Source organism: Ixodes scapularis, unplaced genomic scaffold (genome assembly GCF_016920785.2).
Source record: "Ixodes scapularis isolate PalLabHiFi unplaced genomic scaffold, ASM1692078v2 PGA_scaffold11__112_contigs__length_91849675, whole genome shotgun sequence".
NCBI classification, from domain to species: Eukaryota; Metazoa; Arthropoda; class Arachnida; order Ixodida; family Ixodidae; genus Ixodes; species Ixodes scapularis.
In genome coordinates, this window is record NW_024609837.1 from 74,073,447 (window position 1) to 74,089,328 (window position 15,882).

Below are 15,882 nucleotides of genomic sequence, written 5' to 3' on the forward strand. Positions count from 1 at the left end.
TTTCAGGCTCAAGCTTGTGCCTAGCCCAATCAGAACCGCCCAGGGTTCGGCAAGCTACGCTACGATCAGTGTACTGACAGCCAATGCGATGTGCACGGAACGTCACAGAATGTGTCATAAAGCATGCCAGGGCATCTTTCGACGAAACGTGTGGATAAAACGTCGCATGTTGACGAAACAATCTGTTCATGAAATGTCATTCGTAAAACTCATTGCCAACAGAACTAGCAGTTCGCTGTTACACTGCGTTGACCAAATTGTCTCCATAAAGTGGAGGCACAAGATGGAATATTTTAAGAAAGAACCTCTTGAAAGATCTGTCCAATCAGTGCGACTTCTGTGGAGGTTCAAGATCCTAGAGGTTCATTAGATTATTTACCATTACTTAGCTGGAGCATTTTGCAGTCTCAGTTACTTTAAAATATAAACACCCAATATCTAATTGGTTTGCATTTCTTTATACAATTAGGACCTTCAGACCGCTCTTTAAATCTATGTGCATGTCAAGTGCTGCAACTATCATATTGTATGGTAGAGCTTTTTTTGTTTTGTTTTTGGTAGAGAAGGTAGGTAGCTGAGGCAGACGACTTAAGAGAGATCATTTTTGTTCACACCTTATTTTTAATACAGTACTATTTATTCTTCATTTCCCTATTTTCTTTTAATAACATCCATTGACTTCACTTTAAATTCTATAAATTTCTCCTTTGTCATTTTTTTAATAAATGTTAAGAGGAAATGCAAAATGTTTTCAAGCATAAATATATTTCACAAAAAGGATAGAAAAAAACAATATGCAAATGTATTTAACACAACCATTTCACATGCAGTCCACATCCCGATTACACAAATATCTCGTAATGAGGCACAACCTCGAGAAAACTGCCGTATGGGTAAAAGTCCAGTGGATAATAGTCAAATTGGAAGTTCGGTATTACACACATTGCATCATCACGACGCAGGACGATGTAGGAACATCTGTGTTTTGAAACTTCAACAGTGGCGAGCTTTTTTGCCATTATGATCAACGTTCCACTGGCAACGAAAAGACCATGCACTTCCGCAAAACTAGGGTTGCCATCATCGACTGAGTGAACAAATGCATCGCCAACCCTGTAGCTGCAGTTGTTGAAAGCAGCTGTCTTGACAGAGCTCAGAGAATCCAATTCTCTCAAACCTTGGGGAAGCAAAACCACAAATTCCTCAGGAAGTGATGCGGTTTTCACGACGGCCACTCCAGACACATCAATAGGCTGACTCAGTGTAGCAGAAGATATCTGGTACGCCTGCAGGAGTTGGTGCCTCTGACACAAGGTCTTGCAGATGTTCTTGTGGTTTTTTACTTCTGATGCCAGTCCTTTAAAATAAGAATGTTTGGCTTCAAACCTCATTCCCCAGTATCTGCGGGGTGGTCCAAATTCTAAGATATACTTGGGGTAGTGTAGGAGGTAGTGTAGCTTTGGGGTCACGGATTTGTCTGGATACTGCTCTGTGAAGAGGCGGAGAAACTCCGAGACCTTTACTTCGAGGTATGCAGCACAGTCCCTTGGCATTGTATCCGAGAGAATTATGTCCACAATGTGCCGATACGCTGTGTACACATTCCAGTTGCTATCATTCTGTGGAATCAAGTCTCCAAGAATCTGAGGCAACAGTCGAAAAAGGCACAATTTCTGGGAAGCGGTCCCCTTCAAGTTGCCAGATGGAGCCAAAAACTTGTCGGGATCAAACACAGGCTTCGACTTCTTGTCATGTTGTCCGTAGGAAAACTGAGCAATGCGATTCAAGTCGTCTTTCTTGATAACCTTTGAATCTACGAGACCCTTCAGTACGGCCTTGACCACAACTGCAATCCCACCTTCCAGGACATCATGCATGGCATCTGGGGGTAGTTGATTCATGATGTCAAACCCCTCCAAAGACGCAAGTGGGGACGGACCTGTGATGCCGTAGATCTTACCATTGCGTGCAGGATCCAGGAGAAATGCAGCCAGGTGACTGGCATGAGATGCACCCGACCTTGTAACACATTGGGTAGGAAGGACAAGATCGCGTAAATCTTCATACTTTGCTAAGCAGAAGCGGGACACACGCCCGCCACTGAAGGAGCACGTTAAGCCAGCCAGACGATGAAGTGAAAGGTTGTCGCCAACCACTGCAACGACGCATACTTTAAATGCTTTGTTGTGCATTCTAAACCCGTGTGTCCTCAAGATGTTCAGATCCTTAATGAGCGGCTCCAAGAGGACCTTCAACCCAAAATCCGTGACCGTCGAGTATCGGGCAATAATGAGCAGATGTATAGAGCTCAGCTTGGAACGGTGCCGTGGGTGTATGTTCAGGATGCTGAAGTAGACAAGGAGAATTTTGTGTTTACCTACTGCAGATCCCAGTGGATTGTTCAGTTCCAGTTCATCGGTGTAAAGAAGAAGAAAAATGGTGCTTTGCTGGTCTCCAGCAAGTTGTACCTTTTTCTGCTGCTCTCGGATGAAGTTGGCATCGCTGAAATCATTCAACATGCCGTCCTCTCTTTGGCTAGGAGGTTGTTCCACACTTTCGTAGATGTCGTCACAGGTGAGCAGATTTTGGAGTACGTCTTGAATGGGCACATATTGAAAATATCTTTTTGGAGCCCCGCCTTGCTGCAGTTGAATTTCTCTTGCTTCGGTGTACGGAAGGCTTTTTTTGACAAGGTTTGTTCGCTGGTGTTTGGTTTGGATTCCAGAAAACAGAACATCCACTAGGCCTTCTGTTTGAAGCAGTGTGTTGATGTCAGAGCCTGGCAGATCAGCCTTGAGAGTCGCCAGCTTCTTGTTGACCTCCTCTGCAAACTCCTTGAGGGTTGCAGAAAGCAACAGCTTAACCATTCCAAAAATAGTATCTGCTGTACTATAAGGCAGCTTCAGGCCTTCAGTCATCTTGAGATGGAAAAGCAATAATGTCCTTTTCACCTCCAAAAATGGCCGCGTCTCTTTCTCGAGCTTTGCGCTGTCACAAGGCTGTGTAATAGGCTCGGTGCCCTCATCAAAGTCTGTAGCTGAAGCACTGGCACTTGGTGTTGACTGGGCTGCGTCATCCGAGCTGAACTCGGTGTCGAGCATGTTGTGGTTCCGGTAAAGGTGCCTCCTATAGGTCTGGAAGCAGCTGAATACTTTCACGCAGTTGTCCAAACCACAGGTCACTTTGAAATTGTGTGCACTTGCATGGACCTGACCTACGTGATTCACAACTCGTACAAACTTCACATCATAGAAGGGGCAGAGGGGGCAGTATATTACAGGCATGGCAGCTGCTTACACGAAAGAACTTTCAGAGTAAACAACGACAGATGAAATACAGCCCCGCACGCGAACGCAAACCTGGAACGTACACAATACACATGAAGCGGGGCGCGGGGCACACAATATTACCACCAGTTTAAGGCGATTTAGTGCTTGTAGTTAGCCTACGCCTTCTCGAGACAAGGCACGCAAGAAAGCCTCTAAAACGATTAATTTGCTTTGATACAGCACTTCGTAGCGCGCTCGGTAAAATGGGAATAAATCAGACAAAGGCGCAAGTTAGGCTAGGTGGCGCAAGCTGCCGCCCGTTACAAAGGGTATAGCCATTATTATATATCCATCTAGAAGAGGTCGGCGAGGTGTCCATACCATTTAGTTCAGCGAAGTTTCATCGTCAACATTCATTTCTTTCAATGTTAGTCGTAAAAAAGAAATGTAAATATCGCCAAATGCTAAAAAAAAAAAAAAAAAAGATTAAGACGCTGCGTTTCTGCGTTCAAACGGCTGCCTATGTAGACCTGTAGACGGCGTCAGCGTCAGCCAATCCGGCGTGAGCGCTGTTGCTAGGGTCTACGTGCGCGTACGCAATTGGCCCTCTCTTTCCACCTAACGTCCCTCAATGTTCGAAAAAGCGAGGACGCCATTGCCACTGCGCCGCGGCAGCCGCGTGGTCCGCGTCATGATCATCGAGAAACTGGAGAACCGCAGGAAGCGAAAAAGGCGGGAACACGGTGGGCGGGAAAGTTGGTATCCGTTGTTGTGTTGTGTTGTCGCCGTCGTTGTCGCCGTCGTTGTCGCCTCCTTCGAGAAACTGGAGAACCGCAGGAAGCGAAAAAGGCGGGAACACGGTGGGCGGGAAACTCGGTATCCGTTGTTGTGTTGTGTTATCGCCATCGTTGTCGCCGTCGTTGTTGCCACAGCCGAGGAGCGGGCAGCTTTTTCGAGAGGTCCCAACGCCTGTTTAGGAGGAACTATGCGCCTACTCGTTGCGTTCGAAGAACATAATCGAGTAATCGACCTGCAAGAGAAGTGTGCCGAGAGTGAACTGAGGCAAGCAATACGTGAAAAGTTTCCGGATGTTGACATTAACTCTACATTTATTGAGGTAAGTTGGCAATTGCTCTGCTTTTATATTTTAGACATAAAATTAGGATGACTTGTTTTTTTTAAACATCTTGGTATGCGAACGCAGAAGTGTCGGTGTGTTTTCGTGTGCCCCTTGTAACCTTTTGCGTCGAGATGCTGTATTGCGCGTCGGGTCACCCTTTTCGGAGGGTGCGAGTATCACGGGGGAGTGTGAGACGCAAATCAACATATAAAAAAAGATCGCGAAAAATTCAATTTTTCAAAATGTACGATTGGTCTATATAGTTCAAGAGTATATCCTCACAAAATATAAATGCTCAATTCGGTCTCTAAATAGAAAAAGTGACAATTTGTAAGCGTTGATGGACCCGACTTGAAGCCTAAACTCTGAAATGTCGACAAAGTTCAAGCGTCTGACCTCCATTTTAGTCTTGTTCGGAAGCTAGTTTCCCGCGCTTATCTTTCCCGAGGGCTGGAAGTTCAAGCGTCTGACCTCCATTTTAGTCTTGTTCGGAAGCTAGTTTCCCGCGCTTATCTTTCCCGAGGGCTGGAAATGCGCTGATTGGGCAAAGCGCGCGCTCCTCCGAGGCGCAGCTCTCTCATTGACAGAGACGCGCGCCCCCTCTCCTGGCTTCCCCGGCGCGGCGTCCCAGCCGCTCCGCGGGCTCCCGCGTCGTCTGCTTTCGCTCGCTTCGCCGTTCGAGACATGTTATATTCGCATTTCTCAGCTTTCTATATCGATAATTTCAGGGTTTTCTTTCTGCTTCCTAGTGTTTCGTATGTTCCCTGTCTTTGCGTCCTTCGTGTAAATATTTTGATACCTCCTCTTTGTTTAGCTTTCCTTTTTCGCGTATATTTGCTTTCCTGCTTGTTTAGTTCTGCGCGCTTTGAGTTTCGATGGCTGGGGACGCCGGTTTGAAAGTCAACACGCACAGGCTAAACACTACGAGGAGACGTGCCGCATCGACGAAAGCCTTCGCCGATGCCGCAACTCGCTCTACCGCTGATAGAAGCAACTGGATCAAGTTCGTGTTCGACAACTTCGCCCATGCCTCAGGGCTAACGAATTGTTGCATAAGGGGCTGCTTTCCCTCCCCGTGCCTCTTTAGTGTGAAATTCAAACCAAGGGCATCTCATATAAAGCTTCAACATTTGTTGGGTATGCATACCCATACGTCCAAGTCTGTTTTCCCAGCTATCCTCCGGCCTGGTGGGCTTTTTGATTCACTTGCGCTCAACCGATTTTCATAAACTCGGTACTATTTTATTTGAAATGAACTAGAATGCAAGCTAGAGCTATTTTCATTATGATATTTTTTGGTATATAGAACTGGCACTTCATTAATAGACATTCTTGTAGCCTCTATTACGTCTTCTGTTCACTTTCATTATCTTGCAAAAATGGCTTTAGCTTGTATGACATTTCTTTAGGGCGTGATACCTTTTTGCATTAAATTTTAGCAAGATTCTTTAAAACCCATTTTAAAATGAACTAATTAATATTTTATTTTGTTGACAACTTTTGACAAAGATCTCAAATCTGATTGCAGTTATGGAATCAACATTGTAAACTGCATGCCTGTACAAAAAGTCCCAGATAGACCAATGAACAAAAAAAAAATATTTTGAGATCCCACTTCCTTCCAATGTGATTTTATCAACATTTCACTCATTCTTTACTTTTTTCTATTTTTTTTTTCTAATGTTCCCATCAATGGATTACATTTTTTATGTCGAGTTGTTCAGGAAGACTTACACTACACCTTCACGGCAATTATTGTTTTTCATTCTCCACACAATTTTCTATGTTCAATGTCAAAACTTCGATTTTCTCATCTTCATGTTTTTTGTCAACATACTTCCCCTTACTGGGATTTTCACGTGACTTTTGTGAAAATATAAACAGCTTTATAATGCATGGCAGACTTTCAGCTATGCATCTACATTAATAAAAAATTTTTTGTTTGACGTTTGAAGCGGCTGCTACCACTTCAAAAGTCTCGGAGTTGTCAGGGCTGCTCGCGTGTAGATATAGGGGAAGCTAGGGAGCAACCCACCAGCAACCTCGAAATTGCTGGAAACCCCGTCTGAAGCAGCCCACCTTAGGCAAACAATGTCTTGATGACAGCCCACATAACCATTTCCTGCTCATGAAAGAGCTCTTGCACTTTTATTTCTTTAATTTACCTCCGCCCCCCTTCACGACTATGTTTATAACTGGATAGCAATGTTTACTACATCCTCTGTGTACTCTCGCCATCAGGTGTTTGACAAGGACTTCGAAGCCTATGTGGACTACGACTGCGGAGCAGTTCTAGAAGATAAAGGAAAAATCCTGTTGGTTCAAAAGAGAAATCCCCCTGGGATTGAAGTAGAGTAAGCTTATGTTCTTTGATTTTAACAGTGCTGATAAATTACAATGACCAGAGTTTGCAGATGTTCATAGGTCTTTTTCTGTTTCAGACCATCTAGTGTTGTGGTTTCAAACAATGGCACAGAAGGGGTGCAATTTGTGCGGTCGGAGTTGGAGTTTGTCCTTCCAGACTTCCCATTAGACATTGTTCTTTCATTAAAAGCCCAGAAAGACAAGGCCTGCCTGACAAATACACTCAGAAAAAGAATAATCCAATGGATATATCACCTTTTATGCGAGTACAGTCTGTAAGTTAACTGCGAGACATACATCAAGGTTATGGCACTGAGAATTTTATGTGAAACTTTTCAGTTATCCTGGAAGGCTCTACGCTGAGGCAGCACGGCAGCTCATCCTCAAGCATCCCGACCTTCGGGACAGCATTGGTACAGGATATGTAAGTGTTTTTCATGACATGTGAATATCTCTTAGTGCTCAGTAATGATCCTGAACATTCTAGGACTCCTGGCACCGTTCACTTCGTTTTAAAGCGAAGTATGAGCGGCGGAAGCTGCAAGGACTTGGGATTCTTCCCAACAACGGAGCAACGAGCTCCAAGGGGACTACAGCTGTGGCTGATGTTTCCGACCCTCGCCGTTGCTACAGGACACCGGTGGTATGTGGGGGGAGGGTTCTTAAATTTTGTACACCTTGCGACACTGTTAGTGCGAACACAACTTCGGCGGTTTTTCGCATTTTACTTGGAAGATGTACTGCCTGGTATCAAAATTTACGGCTTGCCATAGAATACCGAGTGTCCGCCCATTCCACACTAAGCGCCCACTCCCAAATTTGTAAAATCTCAAAAATAAGCACGGTACATACGGCTCATCCCCTATTTCTCTCCGATTATCTCCAAAGTTTGAGTGGGTGCTTGCCCGGTATTTTATAGTAGGTTAGTGTTTCTACTGAGCCTACAATACTAAGAATACAATGAAAACAGGTGATGGCTTGTTCGCACTAAGTGTGTAGCGGGACGCACATAATTCTTGTCCATTCGCTGCCCCGTGACATAGGAATCGAAACACAGATGCCTCATACTTATTCATATTCACAATAATTCTGAGCTTCTGTGTGGCATTGCACACATTCAATGAAAATTTTCCATGACACTTTATTTTAAGGTTAAATGCGACCAATTCAAATATTTATTTTCGGCTGGTATAAATCACTCTAGATTGGGATTTTACTAATAGCACATCGTTCAGTGGGTCAAAAGAAAAAAAGGTAGAAAGTCAAAAGCCTGACTTCCTGTGAGAAAATTTGAAAACACAGCGGACTATTTCGTACCTTCGTAAGCTTTCTGCCTTTTTCACTGTGCTACATCCGCGGTTACCATAGCGTGTCACCGGGTCCAAACGCATGTCAACCGATACCGGACCTTACTTATTCCCTTCACCACTAAGCTGACATTGCAGTGGAAGCTATGCGCTTGCCCGACCAATCAGCCGCCTTCCTTTCATCACCAGACCTCATTCTCTGTGCGAGAGAGCGTGATCACGTGGCAAGTGTGCCTGGCCCAACGAGCACATAGCTTCCACAACACTGTCAACTTTGGGGTGAATGCGGTGGGGAATGCAACTTTTGTCTGAATTTTTAGCGCTGGGCTAATCTTCTAGGGGGAAAATGGCTCTGTCCAGCTATACAAACGAGATTCCGAGCTAGAGGGGACTCCCCTCTTTTAGTCTTGAACAGTTTGGTAGACTGCACGATTTATGAGTTGAGGAAAGCTAAACAGGAAAAAGTAAGCTTGCAAAGCGTTTTATGACCCCTTTAAGCTGAATGCCCTAGTGCCACCTGTGGCAGCCTTTCCATGCCGTGCTGGAAAGTTTTCTTTTTTTGTGCCTCCCATTTAAGCCTGGACAATTGCTTCCGGCTTATCAATGTTCAGGATATGGCATCCTCACAGGCTTTTTATGCCACCGAAAGGGTCGTAGCTCCTGGCTGCATGGTCAGGCCATAGCAATGCACGACCAAATGTCCAGCTGGTTGTACTACATGGCAGAAAGATGGCCAAACCCGATTATATGCCGGCCGATTCCGGCTTGACAAGAATGCACACGATGCCATGCTAGACTGGCAATGGGGTGTGGCCATCTTTGGACAAAATGTACGACCATTCAATGTTAAGTCGTGCATGGTTATGGCCTGACTGTGCCGTCAGTGGTTATCACCTGTTAGGCGGTATGAACAAAACCCTGTGAAGACATCATTTTGGGCTCATTGATAAGCTGAAAGTGGTTGTCTCATGGGTGCGAGGCACCACCAGAAAGGGGTTCCAGTGAGGCATGGAGAGGCTGCCACAGGCGGTGCAAGCGCATTGTTTGAGAAAGAGTTCATCGACAAGGCGGACATAATTTTTTGACAGTTTTTAAGTACCCATTGTAAATGGAACCTACTCTGAACAGAGCCGTAGTTCTTAAAAAAAGGCTCAGTGTTACTTTTGCATCCTATCTACTGTTATCAGCGAACGTAATAAGTAAAATGCTCCTGTTGCAAAGAGGAACAATCAATCATTACCACAGATGAACTAATTTAGAGATACAATAACTTCTTATTTCCGAATGATATGGTAACAAATATTGGCATCTGTTCCAAAATCGTCAGTGGCTGCTCCAAACCAATAATTTGCCTGCAACATAAGGCCAAGTGGAAAGAAAATTCGACGGGGGGTGATGAGCAGATTTACTGAACAAGTTTGTTTGTTGCTTGCAAGTGTGCACAGTTTGGAGCATTGGACGTGTCAGAGGATCGACATAGCGTCGCTGGCCACGTGAACACCATGAAAAGAGAGTTGAAGAAACAGGTCCCTGACAAGGAAATTGTAAACGACGCCATGGGAAGGACATTCCAAGCAAGGAGAGAGCTTGTCAGCTCGGCCGCCTCAATCTCGGACATCTTGGAGGATTATCCGGCCCTTAAGCTCAAACAGCAGGTAATATTTCGCTTAGTGCCATCAAGTCTACTTGCTTTTTAATTAATAACGTACAAAGCATTTAGGGCTGGCTTCTAGGTCTCAAGCATCACGATGGGTTGTAACGGAAACATAACATGGCCATGTTTCTTTACAAAAGTTCCTTTGTCCCTTTGCAGGAATCGAGCCACCAAACTCTCTCCCAGTAGTCTAATGCTCTGCCCCTGTGCTGTCTGAGTGCCTAGGAGAAGTGTTCTAGCTATTAAGTGGGTGTTTCTTCCTAAGACAGCAAATAAGGAAAGAGGACACTGGAAATGGAGAGATGATTCTTTTGGGACGACTTTACCGTATTTACTCGAGTAATAGCCGCGCTGTATATGAAGAAGGCCCTTGCATCTACTTTCCCACAGAACACATGTACAGCTAATCATTACGGTGTACATAAATAACAGGGATTAACAAGGTCGAGAACACTATTCTCCAAACAAATGGTATCTTTGCGAAGACATTATCTCTGTCCTGTATACACCTGGAATCATGCTGTCGATCGCGGTGATTGACAATCTGCATGCTTTGCAGAAAAGTGAACCCTCAGGTTTTCTTCATAAATAGTGCAGCTATTACTAGAGTATACACACTATCCTCCAGAGCAGACATCGTGGAGTTTATTGAGAAAATTAAGGACCTAAAATCCGCTAATCAATGTTTTAAATATTTTGCTTCACCTGGCAGATGTTGCCTCGGTGGTTCCGAGTGAGTTTTTAATCCAGGCAAAGCAGAGAGCTCAAAGCTATAACACCCAAATGTGACCTCACGTACCAGATTCCAGTTAAAATCTGTTGCCTGTTGTCAAAATATGCCATAGTGATCCTAAAAATTTGACATCTAAATTCTGCTTTGCACAGAAAGCTGAGTGACAGAGGAGACATTAGAGTAGGGTGCCCCTTTTCTATGGCCATGCGACCCTTATCAGCTCAGCAACCCGCTTCCGCTGCGAAGGATGATGTTGCTTCCGAGCTGAACTCGGCCGCTGCCTGTTTTTGTATGTTGTTACGGTATCTTGTTTGCTCACAGCTTAAATTTGACAAAGAACAGTGCAGGGAAGAATTTTGTGTTCTTAATTTTCACATCTGCTAGGCATGCTTTGTCGACGAGCAAGAAATTTCTAATTAGAATGCACCAGCTGAAACAAATATTTGAATAGTGAATGGATTTTAGGTAATAACAATTGCCAACCATTCTTTGACTCTGGGGGGACCCCAAAATTGTCTGGATTTCAGCCAAAATGTCAAATTTCCACGCATTTTTCATTGCATATTAGCCACTTTCCACTTGCTTGATGTCAAATATAAGCTCTCTTGCAACTTTTGCTTTATATTCACTTTTTCCTTGTTTGTTGATCTGTTTGATCAAGGTGATGCGCTTTGTTGGCGCCTTCGTTGGCACAAACGGGGAAGTTGAAGTTGGCACTATTTGGAGACAATGTTTAGTCCACCAAGCTTGCTTCAATACTAAGCCTATCGGCAAAATACCTTTGCACTCAAGACCACAAAAATGGCAGACGGCCGCTCTTTTCACACTCAAAAAACTTGGACCATGAAGGCCCATTCATTCTTGCGACAGAGTAAGACTGGAAAAATCGGACCGGTTTTTACGCCTTTTGCGAAGTCTTAGGACCAGCTCTGCTGCAGTGTATCCGGTCCTAAGACGTCGTAAGAGGCTTAAAAACCGGTCTGGTCTCTCTCGGTCGTACTCTGTCGCATATATGTTTGCGGCGCTTGAGGAGAACTATAAAAATGGGCAGGGGCTGGTGATGTTGGCAGTAGCGGTACCGGAAAACCAGACTATAACCTGAACCCACCTTGTTTTTTACGTAGGACGTAGTATCGAGGCAATGGTACGCATTAACTCTATGGTGTGAGCTGAATAATTGGACTTGTCCGAAAAATCAGTTGACTACTGTAGTCTACTGATTATTGGCTAACGCTGTCTGCCTAACGTCCATTGCAGCGAATAATGTTATCCCAAAGAAATTTGTGCTTTATTTTCAGTGTCCTTACTTTTAATATTTGCTGTCTTGGAAACTGCAATCTTTATAATACTCTTGTGGCCACCAAAAAGAGAAGTAGCACCAATTGTATGTAATCCCTAGACACAGTAGTTAATGAGCTGCAGGGTCTTATCACAGCACTGTCACGCCTTGGAAAGCCTGGTTAGGGATCTTTGAAACTGCGTAGGAAGGCGGAAAAGGTAACAAAAGGTGAAAAGAGGACCATGCAGAAGATGAAGTAAAAGGCAACATATCGTGCACTAAAAGGACAATTTGCATAAAGTTGAGTGGTGCAGTATGTGTTGTATTTTCATGTCTCATCCTCAAACAAATTTCATCAATAGTCTAACTTGCCAAAGATGCCTCTGATCGAAACTGGCCAACCAAAAACAGTACGCATTCTGCGTTAGTCTGGTTTATGTGGCGAATCTGGGTACTTCATACTTGTTTTTATGTATTTGTTTATTTGAAGTATTATCAGCATTTGTTGAAGCACGGGCGAAGCTAAATGTGATCATAAGCATAATGAAATGTGCTTGGAACTAATTACTTTCAGAAAGCTGATAACAATTCCATAGCCTTTAACTGGCACTACCTCCATGGCAAAAGCAAGCACCACGAGTCTTTAATTCACTGACACCTTTGCCATTATGATTCCGTTTCATAATAAAATGGGAATCTTTTTTACTTGCCTCCTGCTTTTCTACAGGGTAGTTTATGATTTATAGGTTGACTAAAGGTAAACTTTTTTTATTTCAGATTTTTTATGAGTTTGAACGGATCACAAGCATCAATCTGAAGCAACGTTTCTTTGAGATGGCCTCCGAAAACCTGACAGCAGTTCTTGAACTAACGGAGAACAAGCCAAAGCCCGATATTTTTTACAAGACTCTTGAACGGTTGGATGTTGTTGAGGAATCCGAGAAACAAGGTATACCTGCTTTAGAATTAAGCCTTCATTGACTGTTAGCGGAAGTCCCAATCCAGCTAGCTTTCTTTGGCAACCAAATTGGTGCCGACTTGGTTCGTGTTATAGGTGGGTGCAAACTATGTAAATTTGAGATCTAGGAGTGAGCTGTATGGCATCTGAAATTCCAATTGCCGCTGCACATTAATTTTTATATTGTGAGTGACCGTCTGGTGATCTGTGCCTTTAAAAAAGATTGGTGAATGGCTGTAGTTAAAAGAAAACATAAATTTGCATTACTGATGTGATGCTTATATACAGCCTTCCTATTTTGTTGCATTGCCGTGACACTTGGCACTGAGCATAATTGAATGGATTAGTTTCAAAAAATATTACTAGCATGGGTGATTAATGTGTTCATTAAGTGTGTGCATATGAGGAAACAAAATAGCAGTTTCAGTCGTCCCGCCTCCAGCGTGAACTTCCTAGCTTTGATAACATCTGGGCATTTCATGCACCATGCGCGTTCATGTGTCGCCAAAGCGCGCCAGAAGGCATAGATAGCGTATTGGGGACTGGGCTTTTGAAACTGATACTTTGCCATTCTCACAAGTTCGCAGTAACTTGAGCATCTAAAGTTTTTTTCATGCAACCCACTTCAAGCGGTCCACAAAGATCGGTCTCGGTGTATTACGCTGCAATTTACTGCAGTGGCATGACTAGGTGGTGGGTGTTGGTGTGAGAATATCAACGAATGAACTTTCCTCATTCAAAAAGGAAAAAAGAAAGTTCGGGTTGACCACTGATAAATATTAAAAATTTGGGGGATGCAAGTTGGAAGTGTTAGTTGCCTGAAATAGCTAACTTTGCCATTATTATTTTTCAGAACTGAACTGTCTGATCTTCTTCTGTTTGTTTCCACTCCTGCTGAAAGAAACGCACAATTCCTTCATCACATGCGAAGTAAGTTTAGACATTTTCGTCATTTTAGACTATATACAGCATGACTAAAAAAAATTTGTAGGCAACAAGACTGCCATGATTTCGGCTGTCTTGGTGGCTAGCCGGCTAAGTTGGACGCAGTTCAAAACTAAAAATAAGTCCATATATTGATGCCTGTTGGGGGTGCAGTCAGGGGCGGATTTTGAGGGGGGGGGGGGCCCGAATGTCCTGACCTCCCTCTTGATTTCTGAATGTGTAAAATTTAGGGCGTGAAACAAGGAGAGAGGAAGAGGGTTCCTAAACATATGGTACGCTGACCAACACCTGACCCCCCCCACTCAGGAAATTCCTGCACCTGCCCCTGGGTGCAGTCATTATGAGAGTAAATCCAGCGAGTGCTATTGTCTGCTTGGTGTGCCTATCGGGAGATCGCACCACAAACATCACCCTTGGTTATCTCTATCGCCTGCATCGGTCGGATATTCGGCAGTAAAACATCTTTAGTGAATGTTGAAACTTAGTTGTTACATGTAGGGGCTAATTTTTCAGGCCTATTTTAGATCAAGTCTCACTGGTCTAATGACCTGTCATATATTCTTTTAGCCCCTTACAAGAGATGTCAGCTGTCATTTCTGAATAGAACCTCTTGGTTGTTTTCAGTGGTAGCTGCCATTTCATAACAAACAGCTTTTTCTGGGCTCTTCACAAGCTAAATCTCACAGTAAAATTTCTTTTTTTAAGTTCCTAGCGGGTTTGACTAGATTCATGCTTTGTTCAGTTCTTAGTTGAAGGGGGACAATATATGAAGCTTCAGTGAAGTATTTCTACATATAGAGCATAACATCATTTTCAGCAAAAGCAGAAATATTTCACAGGTGCTGGTTGCCTTTGTGGAAGCGGCGATCAGTTAGTACGAAGAGCGTGTGCCAAACGCCAGCCAGCATGTGCAAAATGGAATACATTGGTCTTGACGTTGCTGATCTGCTGGATGCAGCTGCTGCAATGCTTGCCTTCTGAGACCGTATTCCTTCAAGGATGGAAGCTTTAAGTGCTTCATACAGTGGCCGAAGGCGGATTCTAAAGAATGCCGTAAACTTTGAACGCTACCTCATTCGGAAGGGCGGCAACCAGATGGCACAAACACGTTGCCTTCGGTGACATTTGAGACACTGAACCGAACTTCTACTTGTAAAAGTCAAACTTTAGGGTGCTGTGGCCAGAAGAGGGGTGGCACACCGCCTAGTAGTTGATACTCGGGGGGGGGGGGGTTGATACTGTCCATATTTTGGGTCGCCACTGTAGCTGGCAACAAAGAAAATCAGCAAAACAATGGTGAAAACAAGAAAAACTGACTTTATACAATTTGTCTTTATTTTGAATCTTTGTTTCAGACTTGCCCCGCAGTCTATCCCATCGCAGTGTGCCCCACGACATCAACAGAGCGCTGCAGTGTGCTTTTTGAAAACCAGGCCTATGAGGCAGAGGGCCCTCTGGAAGCTGTAGCACTTTGTTTTTGCCTGGCATGGGTTTTTGACCTTCAGTACTTCGTTAAGTGTCGTCGTACATTTGTTTGTTTCGAAAGACTTGCAGGTCTGAAACACTCAAAGCTGGGCTGCATGGGCACAAGGCTGCTCACTGCCCTGAGTTCAAAAAGAACATAAAACTAAGGTTTTTTCCTTTCTTTTTTTGGGGGGCTTTTTTTTTTTTTACTTGTTGGTAAACAAGTTTTTCTGTGCTTGTGTAATGCATTGAAGGAATGCATTTTATTTTTAGTTTCTTCAGCACATCTATTCTTGAAGGTCAAAAACCTATGCCAGGTTTTTTTTATATAAATATAGGGTGACCCTAGTCGCCAGGCTCTAAAATGGACCGTAAAAATCGATTCCTTCACGTAGCAATCAAAACTTTTTCGTCAAGTGTATTTCGCGCTTTGTTTTTTTTCTTGTATAATTGCAAAGCGTAGCTCTTTCTATAAAAAATGGAGCCAAGAAACTTGACAGGGTCTACGGCGGGCAACAAGGCAAACGACGAAGTCCAGTAGCGGGGTATGTTTCGCATTGTTTTGTAGATGGCGCTACCTCCTCACCGCAACTGCTTATTGAAATGTTCCTTTGGTTAAAGAAAAATACATGCAAACAATAAAAGCAAAACTTACAAGTAAAAAGATACGTCGGCGCTTTTGCTGCCAACAGATTTCGTCTGCTTTCTTCAGCTGAACGGGTGCACCTTCTGAAGCTGCTCCCGACGCCATCTAGCTATACGAGCGCCAAACCCTGTCCGCCATTGGAC

The 15,882-nt window shown here is 43.9% G+C and overlaps 2 protein-coding genes across 2 annotated transcripts; one reads left to right on the forward strand and one right to left on the reverse strand.

Moving 5' to 3' along the window:
* Positions 1-842: 842 nt before the first annotated feature.
* On the reverse strand, positions 843-3,284 carry LOC120838971. Its single transcript, XM_040209145.1, has one exon. The coding sequence runs from the start codon at positions 3,282-3,284 to the stop codon at positions 843-845; it is 2,442 nt and encodes an 813-aa protein (XP_040065079.1).
* A 970-nt stretch (positions 3,285-4,254) lies between these two features.
* Positions 4,255-15,292, forward strand: LOC115317129. The gene is made up of 9 exons (XM_029976688.3): positions 4,255-4,386; positions 6,631-6,743; positions 6,831-7,028; positions 7,093-7,177; positions 7,241-7,396; positions 9,497-9,715; positions 12,504-12,675; positions 13,538-13,614; positions 14,985-15,292. Exons 1-9 carry the CDS (start codon positions 4,255-4,257, stop codon positions 15,252-15,254), a joined length of 1,422 nt encoding a protein of 473 aa, XP_029832548.2. The 3' UTR covers positions 15,255-15,292.
* The last annotated feature ends 590 nt before the right edge of the window (positions 15,293-15,882 follow it).